Source organism: Chiloscyllium plagiosum, chromosome 9, assembly GCF_004010195.1.
Source record: "Chiloscyllium plagiosum isolate BGI_BamShark_2017 chromosome 9, ASM401019v2, whole genome shotgun sequence".
In the NCBI taxonomy this organism is placed as follows: Eukaryota; Metazoa; Chordata; class Chondrichthyes; order Orectolobiformes; family Hemiscylliidae; genus Chiloscyllium; species Chiloscyllium plagiosum.
The window spans coordinates 56,874,386-56,896,441 of record NC_057718.1 but is presented as its reverse complement, the minus strand read 5'-3'; the positions used below and the strand labels follow the sequence as shown (position 1 = coordinate 56,896,441).

General features: G+C 41.0%; 1 protein-coding gene across 13 annotated transcripts in view; it reads left to right on the top strand.

The window, feature by feature from the left end:
• The window catches only part of LOC122552880 (girdin-like), a 402,403-nt gene that overhangs the window by 151,687 nt on the left and 228,660 nt on the right, over positions 1 to 22,056 (top strand). For all 13 annotated transcript variants that reach the window (XM_043696008.1, XM_043696001.1, XM_043696009.1 and 10 more), the window contains exons 9-12: positions 12,937 to 13,018; positions 13,529 to 13,687; positions 13,773 to 13,919; positions 18,428 to 18,572. In XM_043696008.1, coding sequence (XP_043551943.1) covers positions 12,937 to 13,018; positions 13,529 to 13,687; positions 13,773 to 13,919; positions 18,428 to 18,572 — 533 coding nt within the window. The remainder of the gene's footprint in view (positions 1 to 12,936; positions 13,019 to 13,528; positions 13,688 to 13,772; positions 13,920 to 18,427; positions 18,573 to 22,056) is intronic.

The following is a 22,056-nucleotide window of genomic DNA, read 5'->3' as shown; positions in this document are numbered from 1 at the left end:
CCACATCTGGACAGCAGAATATTTTGGAAATCTAAGCGTGTTAGCGCTGCAGTGTAATTGTACTTTGGGCACCACTTGTTGAAGTACATGTCTTTTAGGATGTGTAATGATAACATGTTTGGACTAGCTCCTGTATCAATTCTGGCTTTCAGGGTGTGTTGACCTGTCTTTTGGGACCGTAGCATGCTTGTAGTAAAAACTATTAACTGTCTTTTACCATCAATGTGGTGTGTGAGGTTGACCATATGAAAAGTTGATTTTTGGCTCGTTGGCTGCTGACTTTATTATGTTTTTATACATTTGGATGACTTTGTGTTGCCAACGTTGTGGAATCATGCTGGTTTTGTTGTGAGTTTGAGTTTGAAACCAGACTTCCTGTGTGCATGTGTGTGCCCAGTGTCCTATTGGTGCCATGTGATTTGCAGATGTGAAGAAACACCAGATAACTTCTTTGTAGGTGGGCAAACTGCATGAGTCAGAACTGACTGCATGAGTCAGAACAAGAGTATTATCTGCACTTTTGCTGGATATTTTTTAACATATTCAGATAGAATTATTCTGTGAAGTCCCGCCTTGTACGATTTTCAGAGCTCTCCCGTCAGGATAATTTGTGGCTTGATCTGTGAAGTAAAGCTGCAGTTCTGTTTAAATAGCTCGATCAATGCAGATGTCACTCTTGCCAAATCCATGATCAAAATTTTGTTATCCATTTCCTGTTGAAGGTGTATTGTTTTATTGGAGTTGTGACGATGCTGCTCCTTTAACAAGGCTATGCTGTTCTTGGCTTTTTTTCAGAGATCGTAAAATCAGTGATTCTGAAAAGTCTTGGTTTGAAGGGTATTAGGGCTTAATTGATGATAGCTAACAGACAAAAAACACTTGTACAATGAAAGGGGAGTGGCCAGTTCTGCCAGCTCAGCTTTACTTTGGTTTGGATTTTAGCAGTATGGCTGTTCACTGAAAGCAGTCAGTCAGTCGTGAAACTGCTGGACCCAAAGAGGCAGGTCCATGCTGATCCTCCCTCTTTGGCATCTCTCCTGTAAGACACTGTTGGATTTGTCCTTTTTTTTTGTAAAGGGGTATTTATGGGGATTGTTGCAAGTATTTAGAACAGCATAATTAAGTTGGAAGACTGTATTGGGTTTTCGGATAGGTTCAGTTATTCTGTATTCTGTTCTGTCCTGTTTGTGTTTCATTTGGTACTCTTGCAAATAACTTTTGTTTTGTTTAAAACTAAGTGGTTGGGCCAGCTGCATCACTCCTGGGACATCCGCCTTACACCTGCTTAAAACAATGAGCAAAGTTAGGCTACTTTCTTTAAATGTTTTGAGGGGGTCTGGCCTAATCCATAACAGTGGAGCGCAGATTTAGAGTCATAGAGCCGTATAGCATGAAACAGACCCTTCGCTCCAACTCATCCATGCTCACCAGATGTCCTAAATTAATCTAGTCCCATTTGCTCAAATTTGATAGGAATACTTCCTATTCATATACCCATCCAAATGTATTTTTAATGTGGCAATTGTACCAGCTTCCACCACTTCGTTTGGCAGCTCATTCTATACACGCACCACCCTCTGCGTAAAAACGTTGTTCCTTTAGTCCCTTTAAAATCTTTCCCCTCTTGCCCTAAACCTGTGCCCTCTAGTTTTGGACTCCCCAACCCTGTCTATTCACCCTATTCATGCCCTTCATGATTTTATAAACTTTTGTATGGACACCCCTGAGCCTCTGCTTCAGGGAAAACAGCCTCCGCCTATTCAGCCTTTCCCTATAGTTCAAACCATCCAACCTTGGCAACATCCTTGTAAATCTTTCTGAACCGTCAACTTTCAAAACATCCTTCGTATAGCAGGGAGACCAGAATTATAGGCAGTATTCTAAAAGTGGCCTAACCAATGTCCTATTCAGCTGCAACTCCTGTACTCAATGCACTGACCAATAAAGGCGAGCATACCAAACACCACTTTCACTATCCTGTGGACACCACTTTCAAGGAACTATGAATCTGCACTCTAAGTATTTGTCAGCAACACTCCCCAGGACCTTATTATTTAGTGTATAAGTCCTGCCCTGATTTGCCTTTCCAAAATGTGGTACCTCACATTTGTCTAAATTAAACGCCCATCTGCCACTCCTCGGTCCATTGGCCCATCTGATCAGGATCCCGTTGTACTCTGAGGATTTGTTTATTCCTTGCTTTTATTTTGTTTGCTGTTATGTCCTTTTATTATTTCATTTCCTTCTATTTTATTTCATGTTTGTGTCCTCAATAATAGTTTTGGTGAGTGTTGCGCTGTAGCTTTGGGATAAAGACCTGTAGTAGCAGGTTTCAGCCGCTAGAGGGATTTTGCGCCAAATATGGATGATGTCACACCAGCACTGGCGTGGCATTAAAGTAAAAAAACTGTAGAAGCAACTGGCCACTGCATAGATGGAAGCTTCACTAGGGTTAGAACTTCACTTTTTTAATGCTTTAAAAATGTTTTTTTTTAAAACGGGAGGGCTCAGTTGTTAAACTGACAGTGTCCTGTAACTGCCATGGTTGCTTTTCAGTCAGTAGGAACCCTTTTAGCTACTAATTTTGTTTTCTTTTAACTGCTGTATCTTAACTTTCATGTCAGGAAGCTGGCTGAAACATTTCTTTCTTGAAGTTGTAGAGGACCTTTTGTTGGTCATCTGAATGCTTTGATCCAGGACTTCTTAATCTTCAATGAGGATTCTTTTATAAGTAGTTCTGTTGCTTGCTGCTATCATGACATGAGGTGTGATAACTGATGGTCTTCATTTATCATGATGTGATGCTTATGTTAACTACCTTAATACTGTATACGATTGAGACATTGACCATGTTGTGCTGAGGAATTCAGTGAACTTTAACTACAGCACTTAGTATCATTAGAATCACAGGCACTTTGTGTATCTGGCGTCAAGCTAAGCAATTCACATGTACTATAGTAAAATTCTTGTCATACATTAGTGTGCAAGAGGACAGAGCTCTGTAAGATGGGAGACAGAAACCTTTATTCCAATAGGTCAGAAATGATGGTATGGTAATGACATCATGCTGTCTCTTAAATGTATATTCCATATTTGATGTAAGACAAAACATGACACCTATTCTCTGCTTTTTGTCCGTTAACCAGATCTCAAAATGTATCAGTATGTTCTCCCCAATTTAATGTGCTCTAATTTTTGTTTACTAACCATTTGTGTGGGATCTTATCAAACGTTTCCTGACAATCTAAATCAACCACAATCACTAATTCACTTTACCTACTCTGCTGGTCATCTTTTCAAAAAATTCCAAGATTTATTAAACATGATTTCCTGTTCAGAAATCCATAATGACCCTGCAAATCCCACTATTATTTTTGAAAAGTTCTGTTATCACATCCTTTGTTATAAATCCTTGCATTTCCCAATGTTTGATATGAAGCTAATGTATTTATAGTGGTGTTATATTTGACATCTTCCAATTTGCAGTGGCTAGTTAAAAGTCTGTACAATTTTGCAATTTGATCACCAATTTTCACAACCACCTTTTTCAACACTCTGGAAAATAGTTTGAGGATTTATCAGTTTTAAGTCCCATTAATTTCTCTAGTACATTTATTTACTTATGACTCCTCAAGCACATTAATGTCTAGGTATTCCATTATTTTTGGGAGCTTTTAGTATTCTCACCCATGAAGACAGACAGACAATATTTGCTTAGTTTCTCTGCCATTTCCTTATTTGCTTTTGTACATTCTCTTCATTGCTCTTGTAATGGGCTCTCATTTGTTTTTATTAATCTTTTCCTTTTTGCAATCTAGTAACATTTACAGCTCATTTTTAATGACTTGTTTTTGTTTTGATTCTCCTTTGCAGAATTTTAAGATGGTCCAAAATCCTCAGACTTTTCTTTTTTGCCACTTTATACATTTCTTCCTTTAATCAATTTAATCTTTAGCCAGGTTTAAAGCCCTTACTAGGCTTTTGTGCATACATGAATGTATTTTTATGTTAGCCTTAAGGTTAGAAATATGCAAAGTGATAGCAGTGTTTTCTTGTCAATAACTTAGTCTCCAATGTTTGGGTTTCAATGGGGCCAGTTAGCTCCAGACCTTACTTATAGCCAAGGTGCAAGAGAGCTGAATTCAAAGGTTAAGATGAGAGTTAAACACTAAACAAAAAAATGCAGATGCTGGAAATCCAAAACAAGAACTGAAATTGCTGGAAAAACTTAACAGACAGCATCTGTGGAGACAATGCACAGTTAATGTTTCACGTCCAGTTATTTCTGTTTTTGTTTAAGATGGGAGTGACTGTTGTTGGCATCAGTGCAGAATTTTTCTGATCAAGACCGATAGAAGCCTTCATTGAATTAAAGTCAATAGCAGTCACTGGTTACTCTGAAATGGCTACAGTTAAACCTAAGAAAAATAAAGATGATTTTGAACGGTGGAGCACAATGATATCAGACTCAGGACTTCTTCAAAACAGGGTCTGAAGCCCAACTCTTGCAGATGTTTGCCAATTATCTCAGATAAAGTCATTAATATGCAGTCATTAGCGCACTTTCTTAACATTTTCAACGTTGTATTCCATTTATGCTTCAGTTGATGAGGACGAAAGTGGTCAATTACAGCAAGACTTGGACAATATTTGGGCTTAGGCTGATGAGCAATAAGTAATTTTGATGTTACACGGTTACTAGGTTATGATCATCTCTAGGAAGATAACGTCAAACCATCTTTTTTTTGTAAATATACTTATTAGCAAATTTTTTTAAACTTTACAAACATATAAAATTATTGAAAAATACAATCAATAACAAATACCAGTATAATAAAAAGAAAACAAACTCAAAAACAATACAACTACTGTCTCCTAAGTATTAACCTACCCTCTAATACAAAACAAACCCGAACACTGTGCAAAGAAAAGCAAAAAAAAACAAATTACAGAACAGCTATGCTCGGTGTAAAGCTCCCAAACAGAGGAACGGAAGCATTGTATATATACCCGTATTAACTCAGGCGACCCCTCTAGGGCCCAGAGCTTGACAAATCTAACCATCCTGGTTAAACCAATGCCCTAGTTAAGACAACTGACAAATCTGTTTCCAAATAACTCCAGTAGGGCTGCCATGTCTTTATAAAAATGGTCTGTTTTGTGGTGCACCATGTTTGTAAAAACGTCCAAGGGAATGTGTTCCATAATTAACTTCTGCCATCCCAGCGGGTTCTCAGACACCCAATTCATCAGAATACTTTTTCGTGCACAGTAGGCAAGAATATTAAATAGTTTCTTCCCATGCCTATCTAAAGATGGTAAATTCGGTAGACCTAAGAGGAGAGATACCGGATCTACTTTGACTTCAGTCCTCAATACCCTCTCTCCCGCCACAGCGCTCCGGTAAACACGGAGCCTGTCGCATGTCCAGAAGCAATGGGTAAGAGTACCTAAACTTATTTTACATTTGGGGCACACAGAAGATGCCCTTTTTTAAACTTTGCCAGACGGTCTGGTGCCAGATGAACACTGTGCAGCACTTTAAACTGCGTAGCGCATGTCCTGTTATAGATTGAGATCTTTCAAGCATTCTCACATATGTTCTCCCATGTTTCAGAAGAGATCTCAACTCCTAGCTCTTGCTCCCAGAGCTCACATAACTGGTTAATATCCTGCCAGGCCCTGCCACCCAGCAGACGATAGCGGGCACTAAACGAAAGGGTGCTTGTGGAACGTAGCAACAACCTCTCTGTATCGGGCTTATAGGGCTTAGTGAGAAGCGTAGTCATCTTCTGATGAAATCCCTAACCTGAAAAAAACGGAAAAGATCTCTGCTGGGTAACCCGTATTTGCACCTCAGTTGCTCAGAAGACATCGTAACCTCCCCCTCAAACAAGTCTCCCAAATTAGAAACTCCTCTCGCTGCCCATAGTTTGAACCCTGAGTCCGTCATCCCTGGTCGGAACCCTGGCATGCCAACTATAGGTGTAAGTGGCGAAGTCTTGGATAAACAACCCTTACTCTGATGTATCGCCCTCCAAGCCCTGACTGTACTAATGACAATGGGGTTCTGGCAGTGGTCCAAAACTGTCCTCATCTTATCCATGAACAACCGGTTAATAAGAGGGCACTTTGCTTGGGAGGCCTCAATATCCGGCCATATTGAGCCTGGATTGTTACCTACCCAACTGCAGACAAAGGACAGCAGGGAACTCAATTGATACCTTCTGATGTCTGGGAAATCAACTCCTCCCCCTCCTTGAGGCAACTGCAATTTAATGATTTAGATGAGGCGCCGCCCACGATGCCAGACCAAGGAACCAAACCAACCCATAAGCTTCCGCAGGGTTGACCGGGGAAATTATAGGGAGCATAGGATAAAGCAAATGAGGAACAACATTCTTCTTAATGAGAGATATTCGGCCCAGCCATGAAATTGGAAGAGCCTCCCATCTCTGGAGATCTCACCTAATATTATCGAGCAAGTGAACAAATTCAGTCCGAAATAACAGATCAAACTTAGGGGTAATAAAAATGCCTAGGTACCAGAATCTTGCCCGTGACCACTTAAAAGGGAACTTAGGGCCACCTTCAACTTCTGGCACATCCTTAAGGTTCCCCAAAGGCATAGCCTCTGATTTTGCAAAATTAATCTTATATCCTGAAATAGCCCCAAATGAATAGATACATTGTATCAAATAGAGTACAGAGGTCATTGGGTTCAATAAAAACAGAAGGACATCATCCGCATACAGTGTAATCTTGTGTGTCTTTGATCCCACTTCCGGAGTGGTTATATGGATATTCTGATGAAAGAACCTCCAACAAAGGCCAATCACCAATGTAAACAACAGCGGTGAGAGGGGGCAGCCTTGCCGACTACCCCACCAATCGTAAAGTTCCCAGACTTCACCCAGTTGGTGATGAACATGGCCAGAGGGTGGCGATATAAAACCTCCACCCACCCCAAACTGTTCTAAGACATAAAGATGTGGCCATTCAACCCGGTCAAATGCTTCTCTGCATCTAAGGAAATCACCAACCCCTGAATCGATCGTTGCTGACAAACTTGGACCACATTCAGCAACTTTCTAATATTATTAGAGGACCTATGGCCCCTTATAAAGCCTGTCTGGTCCTCTTTAACAATATTAGGCAACACCCTTTCCAATCTCAGCGCCAGGATCTTGGACAGAATCTTAAAATCTGAATTTAATAGAGAAATGGGCCTGTATGAGGCACAATCCTCAGGAAGCTTCCCCTTCTTAAGAATTAAGGAAATATTAGCTTCTCTCAAAGATGGTGGTAGGCATTCATGCATATAGGCGTGACTGTACATCTCCAACATTTGCTCTGATAGAATCCCTATAAACTCCATATAAAACTAGACCATCAGGGCCAGGCGCTTTCCCACTTTGAAGTTGCCTAGCTGCCTCCTGTATTTTCTGAACTGTTAAGGGGGCATTAAGGAGAGAGGCCTGTTCCAAGGTTACCCCTGAGATGTCCAGGTTCTCAAAAAAAGGTCTCCATTTTAGCCCTCCTATCTTTGCAGCCTTCAGACTGATACAATTTAGAGTAAAGCTCTGAAAAGCCCCATTAATCTTTTTAGCATCGTATGTAAGGACCCCAGTGCTGTCTCTGATTGCAGTAATGGATTGGTGAGCACGCTTTTTCCTAGTCAGGTACGCTAAATACTTCCCTGGCCTATCCCAATATTCGAACAGCCTCTGTCTAGCAAAAGCAAGTTCTTTCTTTGCATTTTGTGTCAGTATTGAATTCAAGGCAGCCCAAAGAGCCGTGATCCGCTGTAGCTTAGTCACTGAAGGCCGCACAAAATGTGCTGCCTCCGCGGCTTTCAACTGCGTCTCAAGTAGACGCTGCTGTTCCTCCTTCTGTCATTTCTGGCTAGTCAAATAGGAAATAGCTAATCCCCTAGCAAAGGCCTTAGCAGTCTCCCATAGCATGGGCGGACTACTAGCCGTGCCTGAGTTGATAGTCAAGAATTCCTGAAACTCCTTCAAAAAGTATTCCACAAAATTTGGAATGCTTAAGGAGAAAAGGGTCCAAACGCCAGTGTCGCAAACCTAGCCCTTCACTCTTGGCCTTAACCTCCAAATATACTGCCACGTGATCAGAGATAGCTATATTCCCAATTTTACAACTCATAATCGAATCCAGAAGGGCCGAGGGAGCCAGAAAGAGGTCAATCCTCGTGTGACATTTATGTGGGTTGGAAAAAAAGGTGAAGTCCCTGCCTGTAGGGTGAAGACATCTCCAAATATCCACCAGCCCCAACTCCTCGCATAAGTCAACCACCTGCTTGGCCTGCGAAGAAATAGTTGGGGACCCACAAGACATCCTGTCCACTGTCGGATCCAAAAGACAATTAAAATCCCCCCCTATAATAATGTGCCGTGTTCCAAAAGCACTCAACTTAGAGAAAGCACTAATCAAAAATTTGAGGGGATGCACCGGAGGACAGTAGACATTTAAAATGCCGTATTTCTCCCCATGTATCAGGGCTTTAAGTATCACAAACCGTCCCTGCTCATCATTCATCTGCTCTAACAATGTGAATGGAAGATTTTTCTGGATAAGTACCGCCACTCCCCTATTTTTAGTAGTAAAGGATGAAAAGAATACCCGGTCATAACCCCCCTGTTGTAATTTCAGGTGTTCCCCATCATCAAGATGGGTTTCCTGCACAAAGCAAATCAACCCTTTCTCTCAAGGCTAGAAAGCACTTTTTTCCTTTTAATAGGTGAATGACTTCCCTTAATGTTCCAGGTGCACCATTTAATAAGACACTTAGCCATATCCCCTTTCAGAGACCCTTGAACCCCTCTGAGAGAGAACCCTGCTTACAAAGGGTCGAGCATAAGTAAATAAACTCATAGAATTGAAAATCTATATACACAAAAACTACTCTATCATAACTATAAACAACTATTACTACCAAAAAACTACAAATAAAACCAACTATAGAACCTAGAATGGAAGACTCTTCCCCCTGCCCATAGGGGGCACTTACCCTACCCATCCTGTCTTTCACAGCTACTTCAAACCCGGACTGTGCCCCAGCCTTAGGCCAGAAAAAAAAACAAGGAGATGATCCTTAACTCAACAAGAAAAAAAAGACCAAGTCAGAATGAGCACTCCACCCATCCCTGGCTTCATGTCACCCCTACTTGTGACCAAAAGAGAAGCAGAACAAATAAAAATAAAGAGGGGGAGAGACACCAAAGAACATCGACAAAATTTCCCATCAGAAAATCCGGTTATTAAAAAAAATAGGAACAACTTATTCCAAATTCTTTTTCCCCCTTTCCAAAAAGGAAATTATTAGGAAGAAAGAAAGGAATAAAAAAAAAAGGGAAAACATGGGGAAAGATAGAAAAAAGAACAAACATTAACCATATTCTTCAGGCCAATCCGTCTATTTTTAAAGTGTCCACAAAGTTTTTATCTGCCGATTCAAATGTATAAACTGAGTCCTTGTGGCTGAAACGAAGTACTGCGGGGTATATCATGGAGTACTGGATGCTCAGGTTCCTCAGCCTCTTTTTAACTTCATCGAAGGACTTCCTCTTTCGAATTACAGCTGTTGAAAAATCCTGGAAAAACATGATTTTTGACCCCTTGTACAGCAGTGCCTGCAGATCTTTTCCCAGGGATCAAGAAGCTTCTATGACTTTTTAACTTGTCCTTATGTGACTGGAAGTGCACAAGGACAGAACGGGGGCGCTGCACTGGGCCTGACCTGTGCACTGTAACCCGATATGCTCTTTCAATCTGAAGCCTGCTGGACTCTGTGTGAAGGCCCAAAACCTTTGGCAGCCAGCTTTCAAAGAAACTGAGTGGCTGCTCACCTTCAGGGGGCCGGACTATTTGGAGATTTATCCTCCAACCTTGATTTTCAAGGTCGTCGATATGGTTTCGCAAGGCCCGCACCTCTCGCTCCAGCACCTGGATCCGACTGGATGAGGATTCCATCGCAGCTTTTGAGGCCTTGGTTTGACCCTCCACCTCCTTCATTCTCACCGAGGCCCTGGATCTCCTGCTCATGCTTCTGCAGCATGGATGTGATAGGTTGGACCTGGGCACAAATCTCCTCACGGATTTCCTCAATCGCAGCCGCAACTTTCAAGCTAAGTCTCTCCATCGCCACAGCCAATTCCTGAGAGTCTGTCAGGTCCCCGGGAGGGGGCGCGGTTCAGGAGATGTTGCTGTTGCTGCAGTCTCTGGAATGCCTGATGCTGCAGGGCAGTGTCCTCCCTGCTGCTGCTTGTTTGCTCCTTTTCCCTTTGGCATCCTTTCCACTCCCATATATTAACAAATATGTGTTCTGTAAGGTTTTAAACTATTAATTCCACCACATAAGTTGGCCAGGGATGGCAAAATGCACCGGTATGCCTTGGCTGTTAGGCAGAGATGTCCACAGCAGTTCTACAAAATCTCCGCCATCTTGCTTCGTCAACCATCTTTCTTTAACATTCAGTAGTACTACCATCATTCAATTTCCCTCAGTCAACATACTGAGGGTCACTATTAACCATAAACTGGATCGAACCACATCCATGCTGTGATGACAAAACAGGTTAGAAATTCACCGACCTGTGGTGAGACTTATCGTTTACCTCCACTGAAGTTTTTCCACAATCTACAAGATAGAAGTCAAATGAGTGAGGGAATACGTGCAGCTTCAAACTGCACTTGAGGCGTGACACAAAGCAAGATGAAGTAACCTGCTTGATCAGTTCACCTTACATCACCACCTCATAATTGATTAGCAGTATGTAGCATTTATAAGATGCATTGTGTCAAATCATCATGTCTCAGTTTGGTAGCGCATTCCAAATGCATGTCCTCTACCTGCTGTAAGAACAAGGGCAGCAGGATCATGGAGACACCAGTACCTGCAAGTTCCTCTCCAAGTCCCCCATCATCCTGAACTGAAAATCTATTGCTATTCCTTCATAATCACTGGGTTAAAATCCTGAAACTCCCTCTGATAGCACTGTGGGAACACCTTTAACAGGCAGCTCTAAGTTAAAGAATGCTGCTCACCATCACCTTCCCAGGCAAGGGGATTTGGCAATAAATGCTGACTTTGTTATTAGCAGTGAAGAGGGTTACCTCAGATTACAACAGGATCTGGACCAGATGGGCCAATGGGCTGAGAAGTGGCAGATGGAGTTTAATTCAGATAAATGCGAGGTGCTGCATTTTGGGAAAGCAAATCCTAGCAGGACTTATACACTTAATGGTAAGGTCCTAGGGAGTGTTGCTGAACAAAGAGACCTTGGAGTGCAGATTCATAGCTCCTTGAAAGTGGAGTTGCAGGTAGACAGAATAGTGAAGGTGACATTTGGTATACTTGCAGGTAGATAGGATAGTGAGGAAGGCATTTGGTATGCTTTGTTTTATTGGTCAGAGTATTGAGTACAGGAGTTGGGAAGTCATGTTGCGGCTGTACAGGACATTGGTTAGGCCACTGTTGGAATATTGCTTGCAATTCTGATCTCCTTCCAATCGGAAAGATGTTGTGAAACTTGAAAGGGTTCAGAAAAGATTTACAAGGTTGTTGCCAGGGTTGGAAGATTTGAGCTATGGGGAGAGTCTTAACAGGCTGGGTCTGTTTTCCCTGGAGTGTCGGAGGCTGAGGGGTGACCTTATAGAGGTTTACAAAATTATGAGGGGTATGGATAGGATAAATAGGCAAAGTCTTTTCCCTGGGGTCGGGGAGGCCAGAACTAGAGGTCATAGGTTTAGGGTGAGAGGGGAAAGATATAAAAGAGACCTAAGGGGCAACTTTTTCACGCGGAGGGTGATAAGTGTATGGAATGAGCTGCCAGAGGATATGGTGGAGTCTGGTACAATTGCAACATTTAAGAGGCATTTGGATGCGTATATGAATATGAAGGGTTTGGAGGGATATGGGCCGGGTGCTGGCAGGTGGGACTAGATTGGGTTGGGATATCTGGTCGGCATGGACGGGTTGGACTGAAGGGTTTATTTCCATGATGTACATCTCTATGACTCTATTTCAATCTCTACATCTGCCTTGAATGTCTTCTTCTATAATGGGCCTTCATGATAATGATGTCTAGTACTTAAATTTTATGCATTACTTTGTCTGAAATGGCTTCTGCTTTTTTTGTGTCTCATATCCCAGATGTCGATTCTTCTTCCTTAAACAGGTTACCCGGGACAGTTTCGTCCAGGTGGAAGTACGCAACTGACAATTAATTCCATCTCTGCTTGTTTCACAAGCCCTGAGGCAGTTTCGTCTCTAACCATCTACCTACCCAACATTGGATGACCTGAAAGTTTAATTCAGCTTACTGTTGGCAACTGAAGGCATCCTTTGTTGTTCTTGAGAGGATTGGCCATTTTCATACAAAAACATTTAAGCTTTTCACTGAACAGCCAAATATGTAGTCTTGTATGCAAGATAAGGCTGAACACTAATATATTGTTGAACACAAAGGTTATTTGATCTATTTTGGTTAGAATCTTTTCTAAATTATAGTATATTGTGGGAAATAAGCTGTTATTTCTGTTATCAAAGTTTCTTTCTCATGAAACAGTGTGTTGGTGTATTGCTGAACTCGGATATTACAAAGTCAAAAGGACATGAAGCAAATTGAACATAGAAAAAAATGGCAGTGCACTTCAGAGCAATTGAGAGCAGAAAGACGTGGCTTAAAAAACTTATAAGGAGTTCATGGTCCATAATACACAATCCATTTTTGTTTCACAGTTCAGTTACGAAAGCATATGTTAAACATGTTTGGCATTTTTATTTTTACAATGTTCATGTACAGAATTTTACAGATTTGTTGGAGATGTATCAGCATTGTAATCTGTTCTGTGACCATTTATAAATAATGCAGTCTTCATTTTGTTTTAAGTTTTAAATTCTTTTATTTTGAGGGAGGAGAAAACCGAGCAATTGTTGGATTATAAACAGGAGGTGGAACAGATGGAAGTTGAAGTAAAAAGACTTCAGCAAGAGGTGTGTATGTGGTACAAATGTAATTTCCAGATTAACTGTGTGCCACTGTAAATGAACTGTAATTAGTATAAGAGCTGAAAATGTGTTGCTGGAAAAGCGCAGCAGGTCAGGCAGCATCCAGGAGGGAGCAGGAGAATCGACGTTTCGGGCATGACCCCTTCTTCAGGAATGCGCTTTTCCAGCAACACATTTTCAGCTCTGATCTCCAGCATCTGCAGTTCTCACTTTCTCCTGTAATTAGTATAAGCATTGTATTCTTGGAATATGAATTGTCGGTTTCCAAAATTCATGTACTTTTGCTGTGTAGCATTATTTAACAGAAATTAAAATTTTCCCAATCTTGTCATAGTATACTAAAATTTCTCGTTAAAACATGAAATTGAAACCTTCTGGCTATAGATTATTGTTAATTTAGCCACTTTAGTCTTTATGTTATGAAAACTTGCTCATGACTTGCATAAAATAATTGTTTTCACTACTGTGTTCTGAAATTAACTATCTACTTCCCAGAACCTGCAACTTCAGTCAGATGCTCGTTCTGCTAGGGCATATCGGGATGAACTTGATTCATTGCGTGAAAAAGCAATTAAAGTTGAAAAGCTTGAAAGTGAAGTTATACGGTACAAAGATCGACTGCATGACATAGAATTTTACAAAGCAAGAACTGAGGTATGTTGTGCTATAGAATAAATGCCAGTTAATATTTCTTTCTGCAGTAGAATATCTTAATATTTTTAGTATTTAAAACTTTCAGGAGTTAAAAGAAGATAACAAAATCTTGTTAGAGACAAAAATAATGTTGGAAGACCAGCTTGAGGGAGCCCGAGCACGTTGTGACAAATTGCATGAATTCGAGAAAGAGAATCTGCAGTTAATGGCTAAATTACATGATATGGAGATGGTAGGTGTAATTTCTTGCAGGATTGTTTGTTAAATATGCATTAGTTGCATGTATGTATTAAGAGATCTTGCTTATGACAGATCACATGATTGACAGAAAGAATTCTGGTGGTGGTGTTCTGTTTGTGTGTGGATGCTAAACTTCTTGGAAAAATGAGATCGAAAAAATAAAGGATTAGTAGATTTAATCGATAGAGAATGACTTGAATTTCGGTGATATTGTGCTCAGTATATAGAATTATACAAACCAAATGATAATCTTATCACATGACCTTGAAATAATGACAAGATAACAAGATAGATTGGAAGATAGCTACAGATTATAAAATCTACAGTTTTATTAAACTCTACACAATATTAAACTTCTCTGGCTGACAGAACATGGGAACTCTTATTGGAATAAATGCTTTCCGTTTATGGTAATAATTTGAACTCTAGAACAGAGGTAATCTTGTTGAAATTTGTAGCTGACACTAACTTGGGGTGTAGCTGAATATCTGAACGACTATGCCAAAGTACAGGAAGACACTTGCAAAGTTGTCAGTGGATAAAAGGTTTCAATATTGTGAAGTGAGAGTTGCTTAATTTTTGATGGAAAAGTGAAGAGGTGAATCAAATGCCCATACGTTATATATGGTTGCCAGTACACAGAATAACCCAGTAGGACAAAAAACAGCAAAACTGGCAATTGAGTCAAAAAGCTGAGAGAACCACAGATATTGGAAATCTGAAACAAAAATAGAAATTGATGAAAAATCTCAGCAGGTGTGGTAGCAATTGTGAAGAGAAATCACACTTCAGTCCAGTGATCCATCTTCAGAATGACATATTGGTCTGACATGGTATACATCAAAATGACCAGTGTGAATAGGATGTTCACTTCCAAATATTACTTTTTTACCAATTTTTTTTATCAGCCACAGTAACAGAGGTGAGAGGGGATTTGGATGTTACTATGGATTTCAAATTGGCTTAGTTTTCAATAAGGACAGCATAGTTAGGATGTGACCAGTAGGCAAGGCATTTCAACAAAGCAATGCCCCATTATCCTTCCTTTTACCCAGTAAGTCTTTCCCATCTCCAACTTTCTTGTATTGTATAACTAAATACATTTCATAAATACTTCATTAATGCAAATGATTTAGGATTGGGTTGAGTTTATAAGAAGTATTAAATAAATGGTGGGCACAAAGCCTCAGTTGCACTGAGAAGGTTGAAGTCATAGCGATGGTCAGAACATCAAGGTGATAGATCCTCAATCCTCAGGCTTAGGGGACAAAGTCCTAGTAGGAAATCTAAAGGCAGAAAGCAAGGAATGCTGATTTTTTTTTTTAATTGACAATTCACCAGATATCATCAGTGAATTAGGAGCAGTAATACACCGTTTGACCTAATTAATCTACACTGTTATTCAATAAGAATGTGGCTTTCATTCACTTCCTTGTCGGTTCGTCAATATAGACAATCGACAATAGATGCAGGAGTAGGCCATTCTGCCCTTCGAGCCAGCATCACCATTCATTATGATCATGGCTGATCATCCTCAATCAATATTCTGTTCCTGCCTTATCCCCGTAACCCTTGATTCCACTATCCTTAAGAGCTCTATCCAAATCTTTCTTGAAAGTATCCAGAGACTTGGCCTCCACAGCCTTCTAGGGCAGAGTATGCCATACACCTACCACTCTCTGGGTGAAGTAGTTTCTCCGCAACTCTGTTCTAAGTGGCCTACCCCTTATTTTTAAACTGTGTCCTCTAGTTCGGGACTCGCCCATCAGCGGAAACATGTTTCCTGCCTCCAGAGTGTCCAATCCTCTAATAATCTTATACGTCTCAATCAGATCCCCTCTCAGCCTTCTAAACTTAAGCGTATACAAGCCCAGTGCTCCAATCTTTCAGCGTAAGATAGTCCCACCATTCAGGGAATTGACCTTGATTCTCTTCTCAATGAAAATTATTTTCAACTCGGATGCCATTATACTTGACCTTTTACCCATCTTTCAAGCCTTCCAGTTTTAGATCGTCTGTGCTTGCTGACGCCAGTGCATGTGCACTATGTGCTACTTTAAATCATGCATGCATATATAATTCTGGGGCGGCGGTGGGGTGGGGTGCAATGTAGCCCAGAACCTGGGATAGATAGACACCTGGTAGAGGGGTGGGGATGGGGGGGGAAGAGCTAGAAGAAAGGGATAGAAGAGTCGGGAGGGGGGTTGTGGGGGTGATGCTCCTGGGTCCTAAGCTGACCCCTGTCCCCACTCTGGATGATTCCTCCTCATCCTCCTCCATCTCCATTCATGAACACTCTTTCAAAATTGCATGCATTTTGTCTTTGAAATTGTATGCTTGCCTGTTTCAGAATTAGCGCCCATGCGTAGTTACCCAGTTGTGGCTGTTAATAAACACTCCTGTTTAGGTATCACTACTACTTGTCTCTGTCCACTTTCATGGGCCTTTCTCTAGGTGGCATGTTCTATCTATTGTTGTGAAATTGAAGGCATGTACTATACCTTTAAAAGAGAGAGAGAGAGAGTGCTGTTCTGAACTGAAAGATTACAAACACCTGTATACAGAAGGAACCTCAATTATTTGAATTTCGGATTGTCCGGACAAGAACGCAAGGTTCCACTGCTTGGCTAAACTATCTTATCTGACATTTGATTACCCGAACGAAATACTCCCTGCCCATGTCCTTCGGATAATCGAGCTTCCTCTGTGTATGACTAGATGGCCGTCCCAGAATGCACTGGAAAATTGAAAATATGTAACATTTGGCTGTGAAATACATAACTGTGCTTTGATTGCTGTTTTGACAACAATTCGAATTTAACCTATCAGTTTAAATTATGCTCCAGGATACTAAAATCCAATCGAGTTTGAATTTATTGTTTTGTCAACATTGGACCAATGAGACAATCTGATGATGGGGTATAAGAATATGGACCATATTGAAAATTGGCCAGACAGCACCTGCCACAGAGAGAGAGAGAGAGAGAGAAAAAAAAACTACCATAGAGCTAACTGCCAATCTAACATCTTGTTCTCAAAGAAATGAGAAAACACTCTCTCTATCAAAGGTACCTTTTCAAGTGAAACATACTCTCAGTAAAAAGAAAGAAGATGATCCAGGAAGATCAGCAGCAGGAAGTGGAGACATAGAAGATGATAGACTGTGGTTTTGAGATTAAGTTAATATAATTTTAATAAGTGTCTAATTGGAACAGCGTCGTGTTATAGAGTTGGAGTCAGATAGTAAGCAGTTAAGAGAAAGGGGGCTTGGAGTTGTGAATAGTTTTGTTTATTGTTCACTATTTGAGTTAGAAAAATAAATTGATAATTTATTCTTTAAATAGTAGGATTTCGGAGTTTTCCATCACTCACATTTTAACAGATTACGAAGTGAGGTGAGCTTTTCTGGGTGTTTGGTTTAATTAACAGAGGGGTTCGACCTTCCATGTTGTAACACTATATTAATTTCATATTTATAATGTAATTCTTTGAGCCTGTGGGCAAGTTTTATTTTAATTTATTTATCAAATGTTATTTAATTTTTTGCAGTTTTAGAAATTTAATCTTAAATATGCTTCACTTTTAGTTCTAATGAGTCTTTGAACTTTATATAATTTTTCTCCTCTCAGAGCTTTGTTGTTCACTTATTTCTGTTGCCAAGTTCCCTTAGGCCATTTATTCCCCTTATTTTCCACCCATAGCTAGAATCTTGCCTTTCCCACTAAATATTTCATAATGGAAATGTAGGAGAGGGGAAAGGGGAATCGAGGGTTATGAGGAATAGGCAAAAAGTAGAGGTACGGTGACAATCAGATCAGGCATGCACTTATTGGTTGAGCATATGGCCTATTATTCTTATTTATTATTATCCTATTTGTCTTACGATCTTACAGTTTGTATTAAAGGAAGTTTAGACTGACAAACATTCGACTTAAGAGCACGTGTTTTTAAACATGGTCCCATACAAAATGTAATTTTAAAGACTTAACATATGAACATTTCCTGTACTAACGAATATTTGCTTTGCATTGTGCTGCAGTATGGGTACAAATCAACTTGCGAATGGACTCCAAAATGGAACCTGTTCGCAACTTGGGAAATGCTTGTAAATAAAAACAATATCCTAGCATGATGACTGTGACGTAAGTAGCATTATACAAATATCAGGAAAAGGACAATTCCTGTCAGCAAATTGAACCTCTTTGAACCAGAGGCGTGTGTTCTATGAATTTGTAGTATAAATGAAATATTTGCTAATAAAATAATATCTTAGTCACATTGGTGTCTTTACTTCATCCACTCAAAAATTGGATATGTTCTGTATAATATATATAAACTAGACAGGAAGTGCATATTGTAAAATGTATTATGGATATTTCATTAATTATAAATATAATGCGTCTTTGTACAAACATCTTTACATTCTAATTTAGTTCATAATCTATCCCTCAACTACAAAGTGCTACTTAGATTCGTTTGACGTCTGCTTTTTCAATTAAGGTGCGTGACACAGATAGAAAGCGTATTGAGGAGTTAATGGAAGAAAACCTCACCCTTGAAATGGCTCAGAAACAGAGCATGGATGAATCATTACATTTGGGTTGGGAACTAGAGCAGTTATCCAAGACCACTGAAGTGTCTGAGGGTAAGCGAAGTTATGTTAAACTTGTTACGTTGATTAATACTTTTTCCAGGTAATATTTGTTCACTTCATTGGAGCCATTCCAGAAAATAAGTTTTGAAACATTTTATCAGAGACTTTGGTTCTGTACTGTTCCATTGATATTAGTTTGCTAACAATGCTGTTACTAGGATGAGCATGCATTCTAATACTAACTTAAAATGCTAGAAATATTTGGCAAGGTTTGCAGAAGTTCCTAAGAGAGAAACCGAGTTAATGGGCTGAATGTTCTCATAATTTGGCTAAATATTTTTCCAGGGAGTTTCATGGAAGGTTAACAGCCATGGTCCATACTGACTCTTCCTTTTCAATCATCTGCTGTTCACGTCATTAATTATACATCTGGGTTCAGTGGTTTCATTCTTGTTCAGTCGTGTCGCAGCAGAAGTGGAGGTGCTCACCACTACTGGGACTTTTTAGCATTTAGCCCACAGGTATCATATTAACACACACCAGCTGCTCACTATTTCAAATGCTGCAAGCCAGAAACTGCCCTTCATGTTTAGATTAGATTAGATTACTTACAGTGTGGAAACAGGCCCTTCGGCCCAACAAGTCCACACCGACCCGCCGAAGCGCAACCCACCCATACCCCTACCTTTACCCCTTTAACCTAACACTACGGGCAATTTAGCATGGCCAATTCACCTGACCCGCACATCTTTGGACTGTGGGAGGAAACCGGAGCACCCGGAGGAAACCCACGCAGACACGGGGAGAATGTGCAAACTCCACACAGTCAGTCGCCTGAGTCGGGAATTGAACCCGGGTCTACAGGCGCTGTGAGGCAGCAGTGCTAACCACTGGGCCACCGTGCCGCCCAATGTTGTGGTGCTTAGACACCATTGCTTAAGCACATGCCTAGTAAGAGAAGCTGGCACCTTGTTTCTCCAACAGGTACTCCTAGTGGTTTACAGTAGAGGAATGCTATTTCCTCCAAAGGCCAAAAACTGCCAAAAGGGGCCACACCACTAGATGCATCCAGCCTCAGTGGAGATAGCCTGTGGTCAATGTAGTTTCCAGGGTGAAAAGAGAAACCCATCAGTGTCACAGGAAGTTTAACAATGTTTAATGCTTTGCAAAGGTAAGTGCCACAGTCTTCTCTGTGCTACCTCACCATTATTCTAACCATGCCACTGCACAGATTTTGGCTAATGGATTACAACTCTAACTTTTGCATGTAGCATCACCACTAATGGCTGTTATTACCTTATCCTCTGAAAATATATGTCCTACTCACCTTTCCTGCTCCTGCACCACTGCTGAGCTCTTCCAACTACTTACATCCCACACAGTTCTTTTTTTTTTGTTGCATTGCAGGACAAACTGTTGTACACCAGGGCAGGCTGAGCAACAGGAGAATATTCGGTCTCTTTGATGAGAATGTTTCAAAATGCCTGGAGGGAACTATGGCTGCTCAAGTGGGAATGTTATGATTTCCATATCTAGGCAATCAAACCAGCTTTATTGCTCTGTGCCATGCTGTCACCTACCACCACCACTGTCAACATATTCTTAAGATATTCAAGCTTTCACCCTTGCCACACAATAAATGGTCTCTCTTATGCAAGGATCAGCAGCACCACACAGCCTTCAGTCCAGAGGGCACAGGTCCTTTACCCATCAAATCCTCTTCTGCCTCTGAGGAAGAAACCACAGATCTCTCGGAGGATGCACAGGCAAGGTTTTTGCCTGCACCCTCTGCCAGCTCAGAAACTTCTACCCCAGAGCTTTCTAAATTCAGGAGCACATTCTGTTGAACGCATTACTGGCATGTCTCTGCAACTGGTCGAGGAGAAATGCCTCAGGTCACTGGCATTCAGAGGGCTGCCTAAGACTAAGCACCTGTTACATCCCTTTCTTTTTCCTTGTCATCTCACTACTACATGAAAGGAACATCCTTTATAATAGCCTCAAAGATATGAGTGGACTGTCCAGGGTATGTTTGTGGCTAAGAGCCCACATCTGCTGAGGGTATCCTGTTCAGATGCTGGCTCACCCTCATCTGCAACTTCCATGGGATTGAAGTTTGCAGGCAGGATTGAGTTAGAGAATCCAGGCACATCCGGACTGACCTGAGTTGAATCCTTTTAGGACCCCTGCCTGTAGTTCCTCCTCTGTCGGGTACCTGCTGCCACTTTCTCTTTCAGCGGAAGGGCACTGTGAGTGAGGTCAACGTTCAGTGTTCCCCTCTTGCCCTGCCATTGATGCTGTGCACCAGTAGCTGGAGTGCAGGTCTGTAAGCATTTTCAGTAGCCACTAAGCACTCTATTGGACTTGCATGGCAGCTACCACCCTGCCCATGGTCAGATGCCAGAGCTCGCATAATACTGATAACGTTGGTTGACTCCTCCAACCTTCAATCCAGTCTATCCAGTGTCTCCCAACAAACCTAACTGCTGCTCTAGTGACTGTGTTTGTGCGTTTGCACCAAGTTATTAATGGCCAACATCATGGGGTTACCTTCTGTGTGAAAGCAGTGATATTGGAAAAATTAACTGCCTGGACTTGGACACTGACCTTGTCACGAGTAACAGATGACAATGAGAGAACTTGGACAAAGTGCATTTGTAACATCCTAATCCATCTGTGGATTGAAAATTGGGAGGTTCCGCAGAGACCTCTGGAGGATCCTTTGAACGAGCCAGCATTAAACTTAAGTGCTGCTGTTACCTTTATCGCCATCAGGATGGGATAACCTCTTTCTCCTTCAGAGTACAAGTCCTGCTGCATCAAATGGCAGAGTTTCATTACAGTATTCTCAGGACATCCTCAGCCTCCACTTCCAGTGTACTTTGGTCATTGGAGGAAATTATAGTGAGGATAGGATATTCTGGCTGTCGTCCTCAATATCCTGATAGGCTTCTCCCTCTGGTGGCTGTATAGATGCTAGGCTTGCTGATGCCTTTTTAACTCCTGACTTCTGCATTGTTTATTTACGACAGTGATGATCGTGGTAGCACCTGTCATTGCTGGATCCATTTGCAATATGTACACTGATTCTATGTGGAGAATATCAGAAACAGTGCAGCTTTCAGTGATGGGATTCCTGAGCAGTTGCACAAAAGAGAAATGAAACATTACCATAGGCTATGTGCTATGGTATGGAGACCTTTCAGAAGTACGGCAAGGCAATGTTCTGTATGTGAATCTGTGACATATTGCACCTTTTGCAGGTGTATGTATCACAAGCCATATCACAAAGAGCAGTGGGATATTATAAATGGGGCAGGCCAACTTTTTGCTTTGCCTGGCCTCCACCATGCAAATCACCTAAGCAATATAAGTCCATGTTCTCTAGTACTTAAAGTTGTCTGTAAAAGGAGAGCAGCTCCAATGCTTTGAGACCTTTGGAGTGTGTTTGTGAATGTGTGAAAGCAGATGACATTTTATTGCTTGTAAGTTAAAGGAGCAGCACTTCTTTTTGATTAGGAATTTGACAAACTTT